This window comes from Rhinoraja longicauda, chromosome 10 (assembly GCF_053455715.1).
Source record: "Rhinoraja longicauda isolate Sanriku21f chromosome 10, sRhiLon1.1, whole genome shotgun sequence".
Lineage (NCBI taxonomy): Eukaryota > Metazoa > Chordata > Chondrichthyes > Rajiformes > Arhynchobatidae > Rhinoraja > Rhinoraja longicauda.
This window is the reverse complement of record NC_135962.1, coordinates 26,121,811-26,141,835: the sequence shown is the minus strand read 5'-3', so window position 1 is coordinate 26,141,835 and position 20,025 is coordinate 26,121,811. Positions and strand designations below refer to the sequence as shown.

The 20,025-nt window shown below is 39.3% G+C and overlaps 1 protein-coding gene across 9 annotated transcripts in view; it reads left to right on the top strand.

Annotated features, from left to right (window-relative positions):
- hectd1 (HECT domain containing 1) overlaps positions 1-20,025 on the top strand; it is a 77,042-nt gene that overhangs the window by 27,354 nt on the left and 29,663 nt on the right. For 5 of the 9 annotated variants that reach the window (XM_078406456.1, XM_078406452.1, XM_078406454.1 and 2 more), the window contains exons 6-21: positions 272-542; positions 631-707; positions 936-1,034; positions 2,080-2,194; positions 4,674-4,848; positions 7,309-7,447; positions 8,004-8,174; positions 10,429-10,651; positions 14,710-14,973; positions 15,088-15,164; positions 16,993-17,127; positions 18,528-18,674; positions 18,760-18,854; positions 18,931-19,033; positions 19,492-19,626; positions 19,738-19,877. In XM_078406456.1, the coding sequence (XP_078262582.1) occupies positions 272-542; positions 631-707; positions 936-1,034; positions 2,080-2,194; positions 4,674-4,848; positions 7,309-7,447; positions 8,004-8,174; positions 10,429-10,651; positions 14,710-14,973; positions 15,088-15,164; positions 16,993-17,127; positions 18,528-18,674; positions 18,760-18,854; positions 18,931-19,033; positions 19,492-19,626; positions 19,738-19,877 (2,366 nt within the window). Of the gene's footprint in view, positions 1-271; positions 543-630; positions 708-935; positions 1,035-2,079; positions 2,195-4,673; positions 4,849-7,308; positions 7,448-8,003; positions 8,175-10,428; positions 10,652-14,709; positions 14,974-15,087; positions 15,165-16,980; positions 17,128-18,527; positions 18,675-18,759; positions 18,855-18,930; positions 19,034-19,491; positions 19,627-19,737; positions 19,878-20,025 lie in introns of all 9 variants that reach the window. The other 4 variants (XM_078406451.1, XM_078406453.1, XM_078406449.1 and 1 more) reach the window with 1 other exon arrangement.

Here is a 20,025-nt window from a genome sequence, read left to right as displayed (position 1 = left end):
TTCATATTCAACTTTGGGTCACTTAGTTATAAATTTACTAAAATGAGAACTATTAAAATGTTTGACTTCTGAATTGGATATCTGCAATCAAACTCATTAAAAATTATTCTGGTTTTATACCATTTCATTTTTCGTAGTTCAAATAAAGCAGTTGGCTCTATTCATTGACTACAGGAATCCAGAGATAATGAAGTTATCATGCTATTCGTCCTGTTCTAACATTTGTTGTTTGATTTCGTCATTGTATTGTTAATAGATGTTTTTCCCATAGGATTTATTAAGATCCGCACTACCTGACTCGATAGAAAGTGCACTGCAGGGTGATGAAAGGTGTGTGCTCGACACTATGCGGCTGGTGGATCTACTTCTGGTATTACTTTTTGAAGGACGTAAAGCTTTGCCAAAGTCTAGTGCTGGTTCCACGGGCAGGATCCCTGGCCTAAGGAGGCTGGACAGTTCTGGAGAGCGTTCTCATCGTCAGCTTATTGATTGCATTCGTAGTAAAGACACCGATGCACTGATAGATGCTATTGATACTGGAGGTAGGTTAATGCTTGTGTGTGGAAAAACGACATGTATTTTCTTAAACTGTGCCTCCCCTCAGTCTGATTTTTTATTTTGTTGCATTAGCTTTTGAAGTGAACTTCATGGATGACGTGGGCCAAACCCTTTTGAATTGGGCTTCAGCTTTTGGAACTCAGGAAATGGTAAGCAAATACGTCCACTTTTTTGAGCTGGTCCATTGTTCAGACTTAAATATTGATGTGAGCCGTAAAATAATGATCTTCAGTACAGTAAAAGCCACCTGCCATTCTTTTCAGTCAGGTGTCAAATTAGTAACGTTAAGAACAAAAAATTAAATTTTGCACCGAGTATAGATTGGAAAATTTAATGGTTACTTAAAACAGAAATGTCTCATCAAACGATCTTTTCAGGTGGAATTTCTATGTGAGAGAGGTGCTGATGTCAACAGGGGTCAGAGATCCTCATCGCTGCATTATGCAGCTTGTTTTGGAAGACCACAAGTTGCAAAGGTTCGATCGATTCTTCTCTTTGAATTAACTATTGTGGAAAAGAGTTTAATTACTAGGTATTGGGCAATGTGATACAAAGTTATTGCAGTCAATCTGGATATATTTCTTGATTTATAGGTGCATATGTTCTTATGAAGGATAACATTTGAACGTGGAAGGGCATGGCTTATGGTCAAAATTAAACATAGTTTCTCTTGATTGCTGTTTGTGGTGTCTCATTGGAGTTATGCTTGTGTGTGCAATGGTTTGAGTTCAATTAAATGGCTGCGACATCACACTAACAATTACACACATGTAGGGCAATAGCTGAGATGAGTTTCATAAACATTGCTGGCACCAAGACAGATGATTCCCAGCAAAAGAATTTGGGGGCAGTTGGGAGAAAGAAACTGGAGGGATATGTGGCAATTATTGAAGATTGCCTCTTATCGTATTAATTTATATTTCGAGATTTGACCGATTGTTGTGCCCATTTCGTCGTATGACTCTGATGAAGGGCTCAAATAATTTGAGGAACTGTGGACCAATTTGTTGACAACCTTTTCAAATAGGGAAAAAATCTGTTACTAAAAATGAAAGGTTAATCAGAGGTACCCAACATATATTTGTTCTTGCTGAGAATGACAATCATATTTTGAAATGACAATTCAATGGATAGTTAAAATAATAGGTTTAAATAGCCATTGAGCTTTTATGTGGTGAGGGATTTGCCACGCAGTTGGAAGGTGAAATTTAATGCAGCATTGCCACCTGGGAGTTAGAATCGAGGAATAATTCAACTGGAAAATCAAGTCCCAGCTCAGTGGAATGTAGGTGAACGGTGAATGATGATACATTATAAAAAATGAAGAGCTTTTTTTAATGAAAAATTAAGAGAATATTTAAAATTGTTAATGGGTCTCTCAAATGGTATGTTCATTCAAGGGTATCAGACCAACTATTATGTATTTATGATTATTAATATTTGAACAAATATGATTTGCATATTACCTGATTTTCACTAATGATATCTTTAAGTTAACAGCTTGCTCTTTGTTTTTCGTAGACTTTGTTAAGGCATGGTGCAAATCCTGATCTCCGTGACGAAGATGGTAAAACACCTCTGGATAAAGCACGAGAGAGAGGTCACAGTGAGGTTGTGGCCATATTACAGTCTCCAGGTTTGAATTTTTATTCAGCAGATCAAAATCAAAATATAAATTTATTGATGATTTTAGTATGTTTAAGATAATACAATGTTTGCGCTTTTGATTTAATTGAATTACTATGAATAAGTCTTCAGCCGTATTTTGAAGAGATTATATGGAATCTCTTCAAAATAGTCGCTGATATATTTAGAGAATTGGTTACATAGTTGTTCTAAATGTTGAAGAGCTGTAATATGTTGAAATGTGATTTTAATGTCTGTATGAGATTGGAATGACAATTGGTTACAAAGTTGTTCTTCAAGTTGAAGATCTGTAAAATGTTTAATTTTAATGTCTGACTGATATCGGAATGATGGTTGGGTGCCAAATCTGCCTTTTCAGTGCATTGAAAACAAAATGTGCTTGAAGACCCTGTTTCTGGATGTGTAAAAATGTAACTTCATTTGGAGCTTAAACTATTTATTTACATCACAAAGATGAAATAGCCATGCAATTTTTTGAGCATGCCTCCCATAATATCTGACCTTCACCAATGTCAGGGCTGATCTTTTGCTTCAGTCTATTTTCTTTCTTTGAACTTGCATCCCTTCAGTCCAAAACTCTGTAGAACACATTCTCAAATGTGCTCATTGTGTATCAACAGCCACCTGGCAAAGATAATTAAGATTTATACAGTTCCCTGAATATAAAATATTTTGCTTTCCATTTGTCCTAAGTGGCCAACACTTTTATCTTGAGACTAGAACAGGATGGACCCGATGGGCCCAAAGCTCTCCTGCATTGGTATAGCACCCTCTCCTCCCCCACTCTCCCCCCTTCCCCTCCCCCCAACTCCACTCTTAGGGGCTCTCTGGCTCCCCCTCTTCCCCCCCCCCAACTCACCCACTCCATTCTCCCTTATCCTCCCCCCCCCCCTCCCCCACTCTTAGGAAACATACATACAAGATGTTCTAGTAATATAATATACTAAACCAAGTGGACCCGTTGGGCCCATGCCAAGATGGCGGAGCGTGAGGAGGAGGAGAGCGGCCGCCATCTTTGTGAAGACGGGACCGTCGGAGGCAGCGACCGCTGAAGGAGGAGAAGAAGCTGTGTGCGGTAAATGAAGGAGGAGATATTTAAGTAGAAATTTCAGGAGCTTGGGGCCTTGGGTTCAAATATGTGTTCTACGCTTGTGAAGAGATTAGTTTAAGGCAAAAATCATGAATATGGGAGTTGTTGAGTTGGAAGAGATTAGAAAGATGAACAGGGGTGAGGCCATGGGGGCGATGAGAATTTAAAAATTGCGTCAATGTTTAATTGATGCCAGTATACATAATTTAGCACAAGGTGGATGTAAACGTAAACAGAAATACTGGAAGAACTTAGCCAGTTAAGCAGCATCAATGGAAAGAGAAACCAGTTAATTTTTCGGGTTGAAGACCCTTCATCAGAATGCTAAATCTGACTTGCTGCATTTGATGATGGGCACCAATGGTTTGGATGACCATATTTCTCTGGAGGCTGGCCTAAAGTGCTTGTACCTTCAGATAACAAATGCATGGGTGACTATTTTGGAGCAGAGGAGCTGAAATGGGTTTAGTTAAATGATTTAATTGGAAGCTGCTTATCTGGTACAGGATGTTGGGCAAGTAATTCGGAAGGTAAAATGAAGGGGCATGAAAGATGCAGAGGTAGAATGTGATGTCAGAAGCGTGGATGTTGAGAAGTAGGAGGAGCTCATCAATAAATCTGTGGGGGTTGGGGAGAACATCATGGTTAGTGGGGCAGTCATAGGAAGAGAAAGCCATTGCAGGTGCTATCTAATAGCAACATGCTGTAACTATATATTCAGCTTTTATTTCTGTGAAAGTCAGTATTGTAGTTGTGTTGCTGTCATTCCTAGAAGTAAGGTGTGAAAGTAGGAATCTTCAGGCTAATATTTGGGATGGAATCTCAGATCTGAAACTCCTTAGTAGTCTGGAATGTTGGTTTCAAAATGACCTTTTTTCCCCATCCATATATATATACCAATGACACATATCTTTCTCTGGAGCATTAAAGAGCTTCCTTTCGTGGTTAAAAATACGGAGACTAGCTTATTTTAAAATTTCAGATTTACCTAATTACTTGTTTTTAAATTCCATAGCTGGAGTGGTGGGATTTGATCTTGTGATTCAATGTCCTAGAATTCTAGCTGTTAGTTTGGCAACTTGATCACAATATTATCATAGGAGTTGTAGTTATTGGAATTTAGAGGAATAAGAGGGATTGACAAGAGAGGCTGTCAAAATGCTGGAGTGACTCAGCGGGTCAGGCAGCATCTCTGGAGAAAAGGAATATTATATTTTGGGTCCAGGCACTTCATTCTCTTGCAAATTGTGTTTGATACTTGAGCTGCTTTTTGCCATTCTCTTTTGCAGACATTAATGTTTCACCCATTGAAACATCTACAAACCTTTGTAATAGAAAGAAATGTGCATAAAATGGATTTTAATTGTTTTGGTTTTAGGAGATTGGATGTGTCCTGTAAATAAAGGAGAGGATAAGAAGAAAAAAGATGCTAACAGAGAAGATGAAGATGGAAATGAACCAAAAGGAGACCCTGAAATGGCCCCACTATACTTGAAGAGATTGTTGCCAGTTTTTGCACAGACATTTCAACAAACTATGCTACCATCCATCAGGTGAATATTTTCAAATTGGATATGTTTCTTAAAATATGGCTTCTATTGGTGGGAATAAACTAAAAAGCAGCAATAATTAAAAGTGTTTTAATATACATATTAAGTAGGAGCATACAAGTATTGCATTTGTTGCTTTTGTTGAAGTTTAAGGAACACTGTTGATGTCATGAGTTTTGCCTGGACAGCCTCAGAATATAGGCTTCTCTGAAATCTTGCAAAGTTCATAGAGTGTGCTAAAATTAACAGGATGATTTCTTCAGAATTTAGATGACATTCTTTCAATGGGTACCTAAGTGGTATTGTTGGAACCACTCCATTAACAGGCTTTCTGAGGGACAAGGTTTGCATCAAAGCCAATACCTACCCCACTGGTGTTATAGACAATAGGTGCAGGAGGAGGCCATTCGGCCCTTCGAGCCATTCAATGTGATCATGGTTGATCATTCTCAATCAGTACCCCGTTCCTGCCTTCTCCCCTACCCCCTGACTCCACTATCCTTAAGAGCTCTATCTAGCTCTCTCTTGAATGCATTCAGAGAATTGGCCTCCACTGCCTCCTGAGGCAGTGAATTCCACAGATTCACAACTCTGACTGAAAAAGTGTTTCCTCATCTGTCTTTGTTATTTGTCTTTGCATAATAAAATGTATAGTTTCTCCAACGTGAATAGAACTAATATGTTCAGAAATACTTGTAACAAGAAAAAAATGTCAACTGTTACAAGATTCGGATGTTATTGAATCTGGATCTGAACTTTAAATGCACGTTTTGATCTATTCATATGATGTATCAATGTCTCCTCTGTGGTTGCAGTCTGCCTGCTCTATTTTGATTTATACATATCCATGATAACCCAAGAGAAACCCATGGCCTAAATAGGCTGGCCTAAAGGAATTGAAAGAGCCGTTTGGAATGGCTAGTTCTGGCAAGGAGAGATATAAGGTGCCTTGTGAGGAAAGAGGAGATGCCTGAATGTGCATTTTGGATGACCTCTCGAAGGACTGGTTCGACAATAGCACAGCCAAAGGCTGGCATAGCCTGTTCTGTCGATGTTTCAGCTTCCCAATCCAGCTGGGTGGCTAACCTCAACACTGGTTCCCTGCTGCCTCACTTCACTCCTTGAGGTCTGCTCTTTGCATGTTCCTAACAGGATTCTTCTCTTTGTGAAGAGTGGTGTGGGTGGGTGGTGGGATCCAGCCTATACTCCATTAGGGGGAAAGACCTTTTCTCACGTGACATCTCTCTCTTCATGAAGAAAAGCAACTTGTTTGTGAAGATCAGCTATCTGCTCACAAATATTGCAATTTTTAAGAAAAGCTATTGACAATGGGGTTTGATATGATAAACAGGAATATATATATGTTTAGAAACTAGGAACTGCAGATGCTAATTTACAAAATAAGTTACAAAGTGTTGGAGTAACACATTGGGTCAGGCAGCATCTATGGAGAACATGGATAGGTAACCCGACCTGAAACGTCATCTATCCATGTTCTCCATAGGTCTGACCCACTGCATTACTCCAGCACTTTTTAAATAAACATAGCACAAAAAGTAAGGAAATTTGTGTTTGGTAGATTATTTCTTTGTTGTAACAATGCTTCTTGGCAATAAATCTTATACCGTTGGAAAGCCTGTTTATTTCCCTTTTAAATGGTGCCACATTTGTAAGGAACATGCATTTGTGGGATGAGCAGCAGAGCTGAGTATATGGGTTGCGCCAATGAAAAATTTGCCAAATCTTCTCTGCCAATGCCAAACAGCTTATTCTGCTGTTGCTATTGACTCTTGTTTTGAGCTTCTGGTACCCCCAGGTGCTGACAAGAATGGGATGCCATCCCACAACAGTGTGTGACCAGGCTGGTGACCAGCATGAGGAGGAGGTGCCAGGCTGTTATGGTTGTGTATGGTTCTTCCACACGCTACTGTGGCTCCTGTTTATTAAATGAATAAATTGTTAAATTGCCAATATGTCTTGTTTCTTCAGACTTCAATCATCCAATCCACCAAACAACACCGAACAAGAGTCAATGGCAGAATAAGCTGTTTGGCATTGGCAGAGAAGATTTGGCAGATTTTTCATGGGCGCAACCCACATACTCAGCTCTGCTGCTCATCCCACAAATGCATGTTCCTTACAAATGTGGCACCATTTAAAAGGGAAATAAACAGGCTTTCCAACGGTATAAGATTTATTGCCAAGAAGCATTGTTACAACAAAGATATAATCTATCAAACACAAATATCCTTACTTTTTGTGCTATGTTTATATGGAAAGTTTGATCAGAGGAGACTTCACTTAGAATACATTAAACAATGCATTATAATTTGTGAGAAACATTTTCATGATTGCCATTAGTACTTTGAAATAGGTATAATTTTAGTTGACTTTTGTCAATTATTTAGCTTGTTACCGTTTTATTTTAGTCATCAATGTTCATTTTCCTCTTTATATTTTTAGGAAAGCAAGTCTCGCTCTTGTTCGAAAGATGGTACATTATTGTTCTGAGGCGCTTCTGAAGGAAGTGTGTGATTCTGACGCTGGCCATAATTTGCCCACAGTGCTGGTGGAAATTACAGCCACAGTCCTAGATCAAGAGGTTAGACTGTCTTCTAATAAAAGTAAAATGCTGTCTCCAAATTGAACATTTGGGGGTTCGATAACATGAGATTGTCATTGAGTCATAAAGTCAATCATACAACACGGAAACAGGCCCTTCGGCCCAATTTGCGTATGCTGACCTAGGTGCCCTATCTACGCTCGTCCCATCTCCCCACGTTTGGTCCAGATCCCTTAAACCTTTCCTATCCAAAATAAAGATTAAATGTCCAAATTATTGGATGTCTTCTCACCCATTTCAGGTTAAATGTACCATTTAAATGTAACCCAAGTAGTTGAATTAAATTATTACCGAGGAACATTAAAACTGATCACATGAGGCGCTAAAATTTAATGCATCAAATCTTCCTTTAGTTGTGATAGTCTTCCAGTTTTTAAGTCTTTAGGTTGTTGAAGTGGAGCATTTATCTTCACCAGCTGAATAGTTGGTGATTTTTTGTCATGTCTGCATTGAACAATATACATATGAAATATAAATTGAGCGCTTGACAACAAAGCTTCATTCATGATACAGCAGTGTGATGCTTGTGTTATAGGATGATGATGACGGCCATTTGCTAGCTCTGCAGATCATTAGAGATCTTGTAGACAAAGGAGGTGACCTCTTTCTGGATCAACTTGCAAGGCTTGGAGTAATCAATAAAGTGTCCACCTTGGCAGGGCCATCTTCAGATGATGAAAATGAAGAGGATTGCAAGCCTGATAAGGTGATCTTTATTTTATTTGAAAGATTTTCATACAGAAAATCAGCTTACAATTGCAGTTTAACAATTCTGAACAAACAGTTGAAATGTATGTAAGTAATGTAAGATAGACAGTGCATCATGCTGCCAGATCTGCTGAGTTACTCCAGCATTTTGCATCTATCTTTGGTATAAACCAACATCTGCAGTTCTTTGCTTCTGCATGTAAGTAATGTCTGTCTTGGACAACCATAAATATCATTTCAAGGGCATGAAATTTGTAGTGGGTGTTCATTATTTGGCTAGAGGTTGATCGAAAGTTGCTTAATTCCATAAAAGTTACAAATGAAACGATCCACCCCCACAGTGCTATGGTTATAACTTGCATAGCCCCGTACATATTGAAATAGGAATTGAAGCCTTCAATTCACTCCACTATACAACGTGTAAATATATATGTTCTCTGCAGATAAATAATATCTTTAATACCACACATCTTTTTATATTGCTGTACTTTGAGATTTTCCATCTCAATGGGACACTTTCCATCTGGAGTAGGAATAGTGCTGTAGATGAAGAGGCTATTTTTTTAAAATGTAGTGGAATTCATTGTTTGGCCTTGAGGTAGATTTGAAAAAATCCACTCAACCTGCACATTCAGCATCCCTCAGTAGGGTGACTTATTTTCTAATTTGGAAATTCAAAAACAATATTGGATAAACTTGAAAACTCCATTGGCAAGTTTTGATATTGAGCAAGATGAGGAAACATCTAATTGACTACAGTCAACTAAACTTTTTGACTTGATATTAAAAAGTCATATAGTTTTGTCCATTATTGTCCCACGTACCGAGATACAGTGAAAAGCGCTTTGTTGTGTGCTAGCCAGTCAGCAGAAAGACTATACATGATTACAATCGAGCTGGCCACAGTGTACAGAAACAGGATAAAGGGTATAAGATTTAGTGTAAGGTATTGTCCAATTAAAGATAGTTCGATGGCAGATGGGAGGTTGGGTCCACTGTTTGGTTGGTGATTACAGGGAGGTTGGTTTGCCTTATTTTTCACGATGAAGGGTCTTGACCTGAAAGGTCAACTATCCATTTCCCTGAACAGATGATGGCTGACCTGCTGAGTTCTTCCAGCAGCTCCTCTTCTTTTGCTACAGATTCCAGCATCTACAGTCTCTTGTGCATTCTTGCCTTACTTTCATTGGCATTGGGTAATTGAAAGCCCAGCAATGAATGATAAAGATGTGAACAATGTCATAACTCTAGGACAATATAATAAAGCTTGGTTTTAGACCAAAAGAAAAAGAGTAGACAAACATATTTAAAATGTGGCATGTGGTAACTGAATGGGCAATTTGACAGTTTGTTTATATCAAGGGCTGTTTAAAGAACAAAATGACTGGATGCAATGAAATGAATATTCAGTGGGGCTGCTATTTGTGTAGCAGGACTGATAAAGGACTGATTATTTGCAGAGGTCTCCCCTGATTTGTCAGCAGATAAAACCTGTTTCAGGGCACTACCCAAAAGGAAGGTGTAGCGTGGCCATTAACAGGATGGCAGCTGAGGGAAACCTGTGCTAATGAACTGATTCATCAACTACAGATTTCTCAAACTCTTGAGAACTTGTATTAAGTTCAAACAATGTAAATACAGCAACCCCATTCAAGTGAATGGGAGATCTGCCTGTACATGATCCATATCCCTCTATTCCCTACTTTTCCATGTGCCATCTAAAAGCCTCTTAATTACCAGCATCGTATCTGCCTCCCCCATCACTGGCAATGTGTTACAGGCCCCCACCACTGTCTGTGTAAAACGAAAAATTTTGCCCCGCATATCTCCAAAATCTTGCCCCCCTATGCCCCCTAGTGTTGGACATTTCCACCCTGGAGGAAAAGGTTTCTGACTGTCCACCCTATCTATTTGAGTTAAATTTGTTTAATTGTCTTTAATTATTCATGTTTATGTATGAGGCACTATTTTTGGTCTAGTGTTTAATTTTCAAAAACATCTGAGTGATAATTTTGGGTGCAAGTGTTCAAATGTCTAGAACTTCTACCTTTTAGTACTTGTGACTTTTCATGAGTCTTCCTCTCAGGCCTCTTGGGCACGGAGAAGCACAGTATTGCATTCTGCCGTGTTGGACTTTATGAATGAGCTGAGATCTGGGCTTGCAGTGGAATTTTGCCACCTGGTTCCATGGTGGAGGTGGTCTCAGGGCAGGAGGTCTGTCGTGTTGTTTTAACTAACTGTTTTCTATTCAGGATGATGAGCCTCAAGAAGATGCCAAAGAAATGCAGCAGGGCAGGCCATACCATTGGAGGGATTGGTCTATCATCAGGGGAAGGGACTGTTTATACATCTGGAGTGATGCAGCTGCCTTAGAGTTGTCGAATGGTAGTAATGGATGGTTTCGATTCATCTTGGATGGGAAATTAGCTACGATGTATTCGAGTGGAAGCCCAGAAGGTGGTTCAGACAGCTCAGGTAATGTATGTTTAATCAATACATTTTGAAATGTGCAGGTGCATCAAATGGTATTGTGCTGATCCATGTAGGTTAAGTAAACCATAAATCAGCCCCTGTCTCTGCTGTTGATTTTGGCATGGGAAGTGTGTGTTGGTTTTTTTGACCAAACTGTTTGTAGGATTGAGGAAGAAAGAAAAAGGAATGGACAAGCTAGATGCAGAAAAAATGTTCCCAATGTTGGGGGAGTCCAGAACCAGGGGCTGCAGTCTAAGAGTAAAGGGGAGGCCATTTAAAACTGAGGTGCAAAGAAACATTTTGACCCAGAGAGTTGTGAATTTGTGGAATTCTCTGCCACAGAAGGCAGTGGAGGCCAATTCACTGGATGAATTTAAAAGAGAGTTAGATCGAGCTCTAGGGGCTAGTGGAATCAAGGGATATGGGGAGAAGGCAGGCGCAGGTTACTGATTGTAGATGATCAGCCATGATCACAATGCTTGCTCGAAGGGCCAAGTGGCCTCCTCCTGCACCTCTTCTATGTTTCTAAAAAGACTGGCTGTTGGAGAAGCGCTTATATGGAATTATTCTTGCTTGAGGCCCATGTCATAGAAATGCTAAATGTTTACGTTTAAATGTGGGAAAATGTGAAAGGATTATTATTGTTATTCGAAGGGTATCCTAGCATATCATTGACTCCCTAAGAAGCGTTGATACTGTTTGTGTGTACAGTGCATTCAGAAAGTATTCAGATCCTGTCACTTTTCCACATTTTGCTACATTACAGCCTTATTTTAAAATGGATTAAATTCATTTTTTTATCATCAATCTACACACAATACCCAAAATTAAAAAGCAAAAACAGGTGTTTAGAAATTTTTGCAAAGGAATTAAAAAGAAATAACTGAAATATCACATTTACATAAGTATTCAGACCCTTTGCTGTGACACGCAAAATTGAGCTTATGTTCATCCTGTTCCATTGATTATCCTTGAGATGTTTCTACAACTTGATTGGAGTCCACCAGTGGTAAATTAAATTGATCGGACATGATTTGGAAAGGCACTCACATGTCTATATAAGGACCCACAGTTGACAGTGCATGTGAGTGCAAAAACCAAGCCATGAAGACAAAGGAATTGTCCGTAGACCTCCGAGACAGGATTGTGTCGAGGCACAGATCTGGGGAAGGGTATAGAACAATTTCTGCAGCATTGCAGGTCCCGAAGAGCACAGTGGCCTCCGTCATTCTTAAATGGAAGAACTTTGGAACCACCCGGCCAAACTGAACAATCAGGGGAGAAGGGCCTTGGTCAGGGAGGTGACCAAGAACCCGATGGTCACTGACAGCTCCAGAGTTCCTCTGTGGAGATGGGAGAAACTTCCAGAAGGACAACTATATCTGCAGCACTCCACCAATCAGGCCTTTATGGTAGAGTGGCCAGGCGGAGGCCAGTAAAAGGCACATGACAGCCCGCTTGGAGTTTGCCAAAAGGCACCTAAAGGACTCTCAGACCATGAGAAACAGTATTCTCTGGTCTGATGAAACCAAGATTGAACTCTTTGGCCTGAATGTCAAGTAGCACCGCTCATCACCTGGCCAATACAATACCTACGGTGAAGCATGGTGGTGGCAGCATCATACTGTGCGGATGTTTTACAGCGGCAGGAACTGGGAGACTAGTCGGGATCGAGAGAAAGATGAACGGAGCAAAGTACAGAGGGATCCTTGATGAAAACCTGCTCCAAAGCATTCTGGACCTCCTACTGGGGCAGAGGTTCACCTTCCAACAGGACAACGACCCTAAGCACACAGCTAAGACAACGCAGGAGTAGCTTCGTGACAAGTCTGTGAATGTCCTTGAGTGGCCCAGCCAGAGCCTGGACTTGAACCCGATCGAACATCTCTGGAGGGACCTGAAAATAGCTGTGCATCGACGCTCCCCATCCAACCTGACAGAGCTTGAGAGAATCTGCAGAGAAAAATGGGAGAAATTACCCAAATACAGGTGTGCCAAGCTCGTAGTATCATACCCAAGAAGACTTGAGGCTGCTAATGCTGCCAAAGGTGCCTCAACGAAGTACTGTGTAAAGGGTCTGAATGCTTATGTAAATGTGATATTTCAGTTATTTATTTTTAATTACTTTGCAAAAATTTCTAAACACAGGTTTTCACTTTTTTTATTATGGGGTATTGTGTGTAGATTGATTTAAAAAAATTAATCCCTTTTAAAACAAGGCTGTAACGTAGCGAAATGTGGAAAAAGTGAAGGGGTCTGAATACTTTCTGAATGCACTGTATATGCAGTCCAAAAGCCTTCATTCTTTGCAGCAAGATGTGAATTTTATTTTCTTCCCCCTTCTGTGGGATAGTGTCTGGTTGAAGTCCTGAACTTGAAAGTCATAGCATCATGCAGTACAGTGACAGGTCCTTCGGCCCAACTCATCCATGCCGACCACTGTGTCTTCCTGAGCTCGTCCCATATGCCTGCATTTGGCCCATATCCCTCCAAATATTTCCTATTCATCTACCTATTCAAATGTCTTTTTAGTTTAGTTTAGAGATACAGCGCGGAAACATGCCCTTAGGCCCATCGGGTTCGCGGCCACCAGTGATCCCCGCATATTAATACTATCCTACACACACTAGGGGCAAGTTTTACGTTTACCAAGCGAATTTACCTACAAACCTGTATGTCTTTGAAGTGTTGGAGTAAACCGAAGATCTCGGAGAAAACCCACGCGGTCACGGGTAGAACGTACAAACTCCGTACAGACAGGATTAAACTCTGGTCTCCGGCGCTGTAAGGCAGCAACTCTACCGCTGCCACCCATAAATATAGAAACATAGAAAATAGGTGCAGGAGGAGGCCATTCGGCCCTTCGAGCCAGCAACGCCATTCATTATGATCATGGCTGACCGTCCCCAATCAATAACCTGTGCCTGCCTTCTCCCCATACCCCTTGATTCCACTGCCCCCTAGAGCTCTATCTAACTCTCTCTTAAATCCATCCAGTGATTTGGCCTCCACTGCCCTCTGGCAGAGAATTCCACAAATTCACAACTCTCTGGGCGAAAAAGTTTCTTCTCACCTCAGTTTTAAATGGCCTCCCCTTTATTCTAAGACTGTGAGCCCTGGTTTTGGACTTGCCCAACATTGGGAACATTTTTCCTGCATCTAGCTTGTCCAGTCCTTTTATAATTTTATATGTTTCTATAAGATCCTCTCTCATCCTTCTAAACTCCAGTGAATACAAGCCCAGTCTTTTCAATCTTTCCTCATATGTCAGTCCCGCCATCCCAGGGATCAATCTCGTGAACCTACGCTGCACTGCCTCAATTACAAGGATGTCCTTCCTCAAATTAGGAGACCAAAACTGTACACAATACTCCAGATGTTGTCTTACCAGGGCCCCAATACAACTGTAGAAGTACTTCTTTACTCATACTGAAATCCTCTTGTTATGGAGGCCAACATTCCATTAGCCTAAATGTTGTAATGTTTTAAATGTTGTAATTGTATCTGCCTCTATCATTTCTACTGCCAGCTTGTTCCATCAATCCACCATCCTCTGCGTGGAAAAAGTTGCCCATCGGATCTCCTATAAATCTTTTTCCTCTCACCTTAAACCTATGTCCTCTAGTTTTAGACTACACTATCATACAAAAAAAGATTGTGACAATCTATCTTATCTCTGCTCATCATGATTTTATAGATCTCTAACCCCTGCAATTGCAAATAATTTTGGATGTAAGGATATCTTTCCATTCTTTCGAAGAGTATTTAAAGAACCTTGAGCAAATTATTGAAGTGTTTTAACTTGGCTTGATTGATTAAAACAAAATTATTTTGCGATGTATTTTTTTTAAATCCTGAAAATGCTCCAAATGGTTTGCCCACCTTGAGCCTAGTGCCAGTGGAAAACATAATTGTATGTAGGGTTGTCTCTGCTGGAAGAATGCTTTGGAATAATAGTTTGGTTTTGCTTACCAGACTTGTTCTAAAATAATAATGCAGTTTTTTGTTTGTAACTGAAATACACTATTAAATATAAATTAATTTTGTCTCTATATTGATAGAAAGCAGAAGTGAGTTCCTGGAAAAGTTGCAGCGAGCGAGAAGTCAAGTCAAACCAGCTACCAGTAGCCAACCAATTCTCACTGCACCGGGGCAAACAAAGCTTACAGTAGGCAACTGGTCTCTTACTTGTTTGAAAGAAGGGGAAATTGCAATTCACAATTCTGATGGTCAACAGGCCACTATATTGAAAGAGGATCTGCCTGGATTTGTGTTCGAGTCAAATCGGGGGACAAAACATTCATTTACTGCAGAGACATCGCTTGGTAAGGGTGCACTTAAACTCTTTTTTGGGGGTACCATTTCAAGTCATTGCGTTCACAAAATATTTTTTCCTGAAGCAAGCATATTTTGGATTTAATCAGTTTCTTGGATTGCAGGATCAGAATTTGTTGCTGGCTGGACTGGCAAAAGAGGAAGAAAGCTGAAATCAAAACTAGAGAAAACTAAGCAAAAAGTGAGTTATTCTCAAGGAGTTTAATACTTTTCTAATAGAATAGATTATATCTACGTGTTAACATCAAAGGTAGTAATAGTTTATAATCAGCTCTTAGCCTCTTGATGTTAAGCCTTGGATAATAAAGCAAATATGCAGAGGCCCAAAGTCCAGATTGTTGAAGAATGAGGATTGAAGCACTTTGTGCATAATGTGAAATACTTCCAATCTGCTTATGGTTATGCTGATAATGAAAAAGAACTATTGCTGTCGCAAGATCAAGAACTTGAAGGCCACCAAGTTTACATTGGTACCTGCTGATAATGAGACATGGTCTGAACTTGCCCACAAGTTCATTTGTTCTTGCTACAATAACTCCATTTGTGTAGGATTGAGGTACTGACCTCCTTCATATTACAAGTGTTTAGGAATTGCTCTTCAATAGCATAATCGACTGAATCTTGATTGAATGACTGAGTATTTTATTGTCCTATTACCCTGCTGATCATTTAAGGGTCCCCTTTAAGGGAAAAGGAAGAAAAACTCAAAGGGTTTTGAAGGAGGGAGCCATTGAGGGAAGTTGAATTGTAGAATTATCACAATGTTTGCCTGTTCGCTTATTGCAATTGAGGATTGGAAACTGGGTCTGCAGTGTGCCTGACATGAGGGCATTGCAGCACACAGTAAGGTCAAAACTAGTTTATTGTGGAATGAATGGGCCCACACTGGGAATGTTATTCAGCCAGCACAATTGATGGATTTTCTACATTTTAACAGTGAAATCTCCACAAGGATGCCTACTTGAAGGAGTTTTACTCCTTTAAAGGGAGTTCTTTGAGACCCTAGCTCACTGCTCCCCCTCTCTAAGGAGTCTGAAGAAGTGTCTCGACCCGAAGGGTTGCCTATTCATGTTGGCGAGAGATGCTGCCTGATCCGCTGAGATACTTCAACATTTTATTCTCCTTTTTTTCAATGGTCTTTAGAATTATGCAGGTTGACTCTTTGGTTTTCCTTGTGGGATAATGAAATTGGTTAGAAGAATCTAGTAATGGAGAACCATTTGTTTTTATTTTTATATTATTCCTTAAGGCACCTTCCCCCACTAGGTTGACAAATGTGAGCCAATCTTTTTGCTTACATTGATTATCTTATCTGAGCATATTGGAGAACGTGAAAGCTCCATGAAACCTTTTCTTCACCGGTGTCTACTTAATACATTTCTCATGAGAATTTTTTCAAAACATTGTATTTTGAGAGTGGACTCAAAACATTTAATGCTATTGAATTTTTCAGGGTGTTGTAAGAAGCTTATTTTCAATATACGCTACTTGGCTTTCCTTTTTTTGAATACATTTTGCGGCACAGTTGAAAGAAAAAAAAAAAACTCTACAATTTGATACAGCATAAGTGTTATTAGAAATAGTACCCATTACAAAATATTTTCAGTAATGAATCCACTAAATTTCATGAGTTTCTCCTTTGGCTGCCTGATAAATAGATTCTCCAACATGTTGTCTCCATGCAATTAAAATTGCTGCACTAGATAATAGAAACTTTTGCGTAGTTATAATTTTTTGGAACTATTTTATGATTTTCTCTCCTAATCTAACAGATGTCTTATGGGAGGCAGAACCCATTTTAAAAAAAAATGAAGTGCAAGGTCTCGTCATAGTGCACTACAGAAATTCTTTACTTCTATGGGTAAACTTAGAGCAGATCCAACAAGAATGGGTATCCAAAGCCCAGTTGGCTTAACAAATGTTGCAGTCATTAACAATTGAGATCAAGTTATTCAGAGTGTGGAACTACAATTACTTTCTCCAAAAACATAAAATAGTTTTATTTGCAGGTCCGAACCATGGCCAGAGACTTGTATGATGATCATTTTAAGGCTGTGGAAAGTATGCCTCGAGGAGTGGTGGTCACACTGCGAAACATTGCTACGCAGCTGGAGTCTGCTTGGGAGCTTCATGCTAACAGACAGGTAGGTATAAAAAAAACATGTGTGTCTGTGAAATGGAACATTGAGGAGCTATGTTAACTGTTCCGTGCAAAAGGAGGTGATGTGGGAGGTCATAGGATGAGGAACCTGAATTTAACGACGTGGGCTTTTCCACCTCCAATCCATGTTATTGCCGCCTTTCTCTGAAGCACTGCATCTATCAGGTTCTTGAATCGACCTGCACTGCCCTAATCCTGCCTTGGCAACGGATCGCTACTAATTGCTTTCTGCACTACCATGGACTTGTTTTCTAATTAGTTTTGCGTTGTCTTTTTTTAACGTCTATTTCTTTGTCCTTTTCGCTTTCACTATCTTGTAGAATTTGTGTAACTTACATTTAATTTATTTTTTGTCATGCCTGAGTATATGCACTGTGATCATACTACAAGCAGTATTTTCATTGTACTTGCATGTCACCAAACTTGTATATGGGACAATAAACTTGACATTTACATCAGAGATGAATGAAATCGCATTTGATGAATGTGGGATTGACCACTGATTGCAACAAGGTAAACTTTTGTGTAGCAACAGCTGGATTGGTTACTGTGCGAGAACTTAAAAAGTAAACCAAAAGCTTGCAAGGGTATTTATGAAGTTTTATTTTTAAATGAAGTTATGGTGCCTGAAGTCCATAGAGGTGGTGATGCTCTGTGAATTGTTGCCCATTTAGAAAGTATAGCTAGGCCATGTTAAGTTACTACCTTGGCATAGTTAACTGCTGAAATAGAAAATGCGGGTAATGCTCAGCAGGTTAGGCCACATTTGTGAGAAGAGAAACAGAGCCAATGTTTCAAGTCAGAGACTGTTGATCAGAACTCAACTAGAACTCGACTGCATAGTAAGTGGGCAGTGGTTACCTGCTCTCTGCTGTATGCTTCTGCGGCAGCACAGCAAGTGCATGCAATATTTCTCTTTTGGTCAACTTCATTGCACCCATGTGTTCTGTGGCCTTGTGCTTCTTTCAGTAAATACGTTTACAGAGTTGTTACTTATATAGTGAACTAAGCTGCTGCAATATTCAATGGCTGGAGTAGCATGCTGGCTTTTGCACTCCTCACACATGGATAGAGATGCATGCACACACCTCTCTCTGTGACTCAATCAATCAGTAACCAGTGCCACAAACATCAGATGCTTCTGTCAATTTTGAAGTTTATTTCAGCTCTCAATCTCTATCTGTAAGTTTTTCACAGGAATTTTCTGTATCTTTTATAACTGTGGGGAGATTGAATCTGTGAAAAATCGAAATCTTGGAAGTCATTGATACTCGAGATGATACTTCCTAAATGGTGTTCATTTAGTGGTGATTATAGAATTATATGTTCCAGTTGTTGGTTGCATTGCTTACTCTTTCAAAAAAGTACTGCTTTATGTTGCAGGGTGTGGATGGAGAGGCGACATGGAGAGATTTGATGAAAACAGCTCTGGAGAATTTGATTGTACTATTGAAGGATGAAAACACAATTTCACCGTATGAGATGTGCAGCAGTGGTTTAGTGCAAGCACTACTTACTGTCCTCAATAATGTTAGTATGATTTTGCAAAAGAGTACTTGTTTCTTTTCTGACCTGTGACATTTGGAATATTAACTGATTTTCTCCTGCGATGTAGAACATGGATTTGGATGTGAAACAAGATTGTAGCCAACTAATTGAACGAATAAATGTCTTCAAAACTGCATTCTGTGAAAATGAAGATGAAGAAAGGTATGTCATGTTTTCTTGCATTTAAAATTTTATTTTTTCACATTTTCAGCTTTTTAACAGATGTATTTCTTCACAGTCGTCCAGCTGTTGCTCTGGTTCGAAAGCTGATAGCAGTATTGGAATCAATTGAGAGGCTTCCTCTTCATTTGTATGATACCCCTGGTTCATATAATTTGCAGGTATGAAGACTATTGTTTGTTGTTTATGGTTTGATCTTTTTCTGCGGTTATGAGCTCATTTCGTTATTTGGTAGATGTAATAATTTGCTATCTATTGTTCTGTATATTTTTACTTTTTATATAGTGACATTGTTCAGCTCTATTTGTAATACTGAGAAATTATTTTGTTACCTTTATTCTGTGCAAACCTGTACATCCAGTCCTATGTTGCAGGACATGTTCTTAATGTAAAGTAGCTTGATAAAAACATAATGAAGAAGTTAAAGCAGCGTGTAACCATTTGAAAGTTGATTTCCCCACTCAGCTCTTTCCCAATTGTCTGTCACCTCACATTTGTCTTGGTGATTATTGTAAAACTAAATCTTGTACTTTAAATATAATTTTAAAAGTTATTGTAGATAACTGAGATTCAGATGAAATGTTACCAATCTATTTACAGTGTTTTTCCTCCTTTCAAGATACTTACAAGAAGGCTGAGGTTTAGGTTAGAACGAGCTCCCGGGGAAACATCTTTGATAGATAGAACTGGAAGAATGCTCAAAATGGAACCTTTGGCTACAGTTGAATCCTTAGAGCAGTATCTTCTTAAAATGGTAAACAATGTGATGAAACATTTCCAACAATGAACATTTTAAATATCATAAATTTATTGAAGATTGAGTGATATTTGAGCATGTTACAAATTGTAGCTTTTTGTGGTTCAGGTGGCAAAGCAGTGGTACGACTTTGACAGGTCGACTTTTGTATTTGTACGTAAATTGCGTGAAGGACAAACATTCATTTTCCGACACCAACATAATTTTGATGAAAATGGAATAATATACTGGATTGGGACAAATGCAAAGTAAGATTCAAAACTCCTATTTCAATATTTTGATGATGAGTTGTAGATATATTTTGGTTGGTGGTTAGTTATGACGGTTGTACCAAAGTTGGACTAGTGAATATTCTAGTGTGCAGTAGTCATTTCTGATTTGAGTCATCTTCGAACT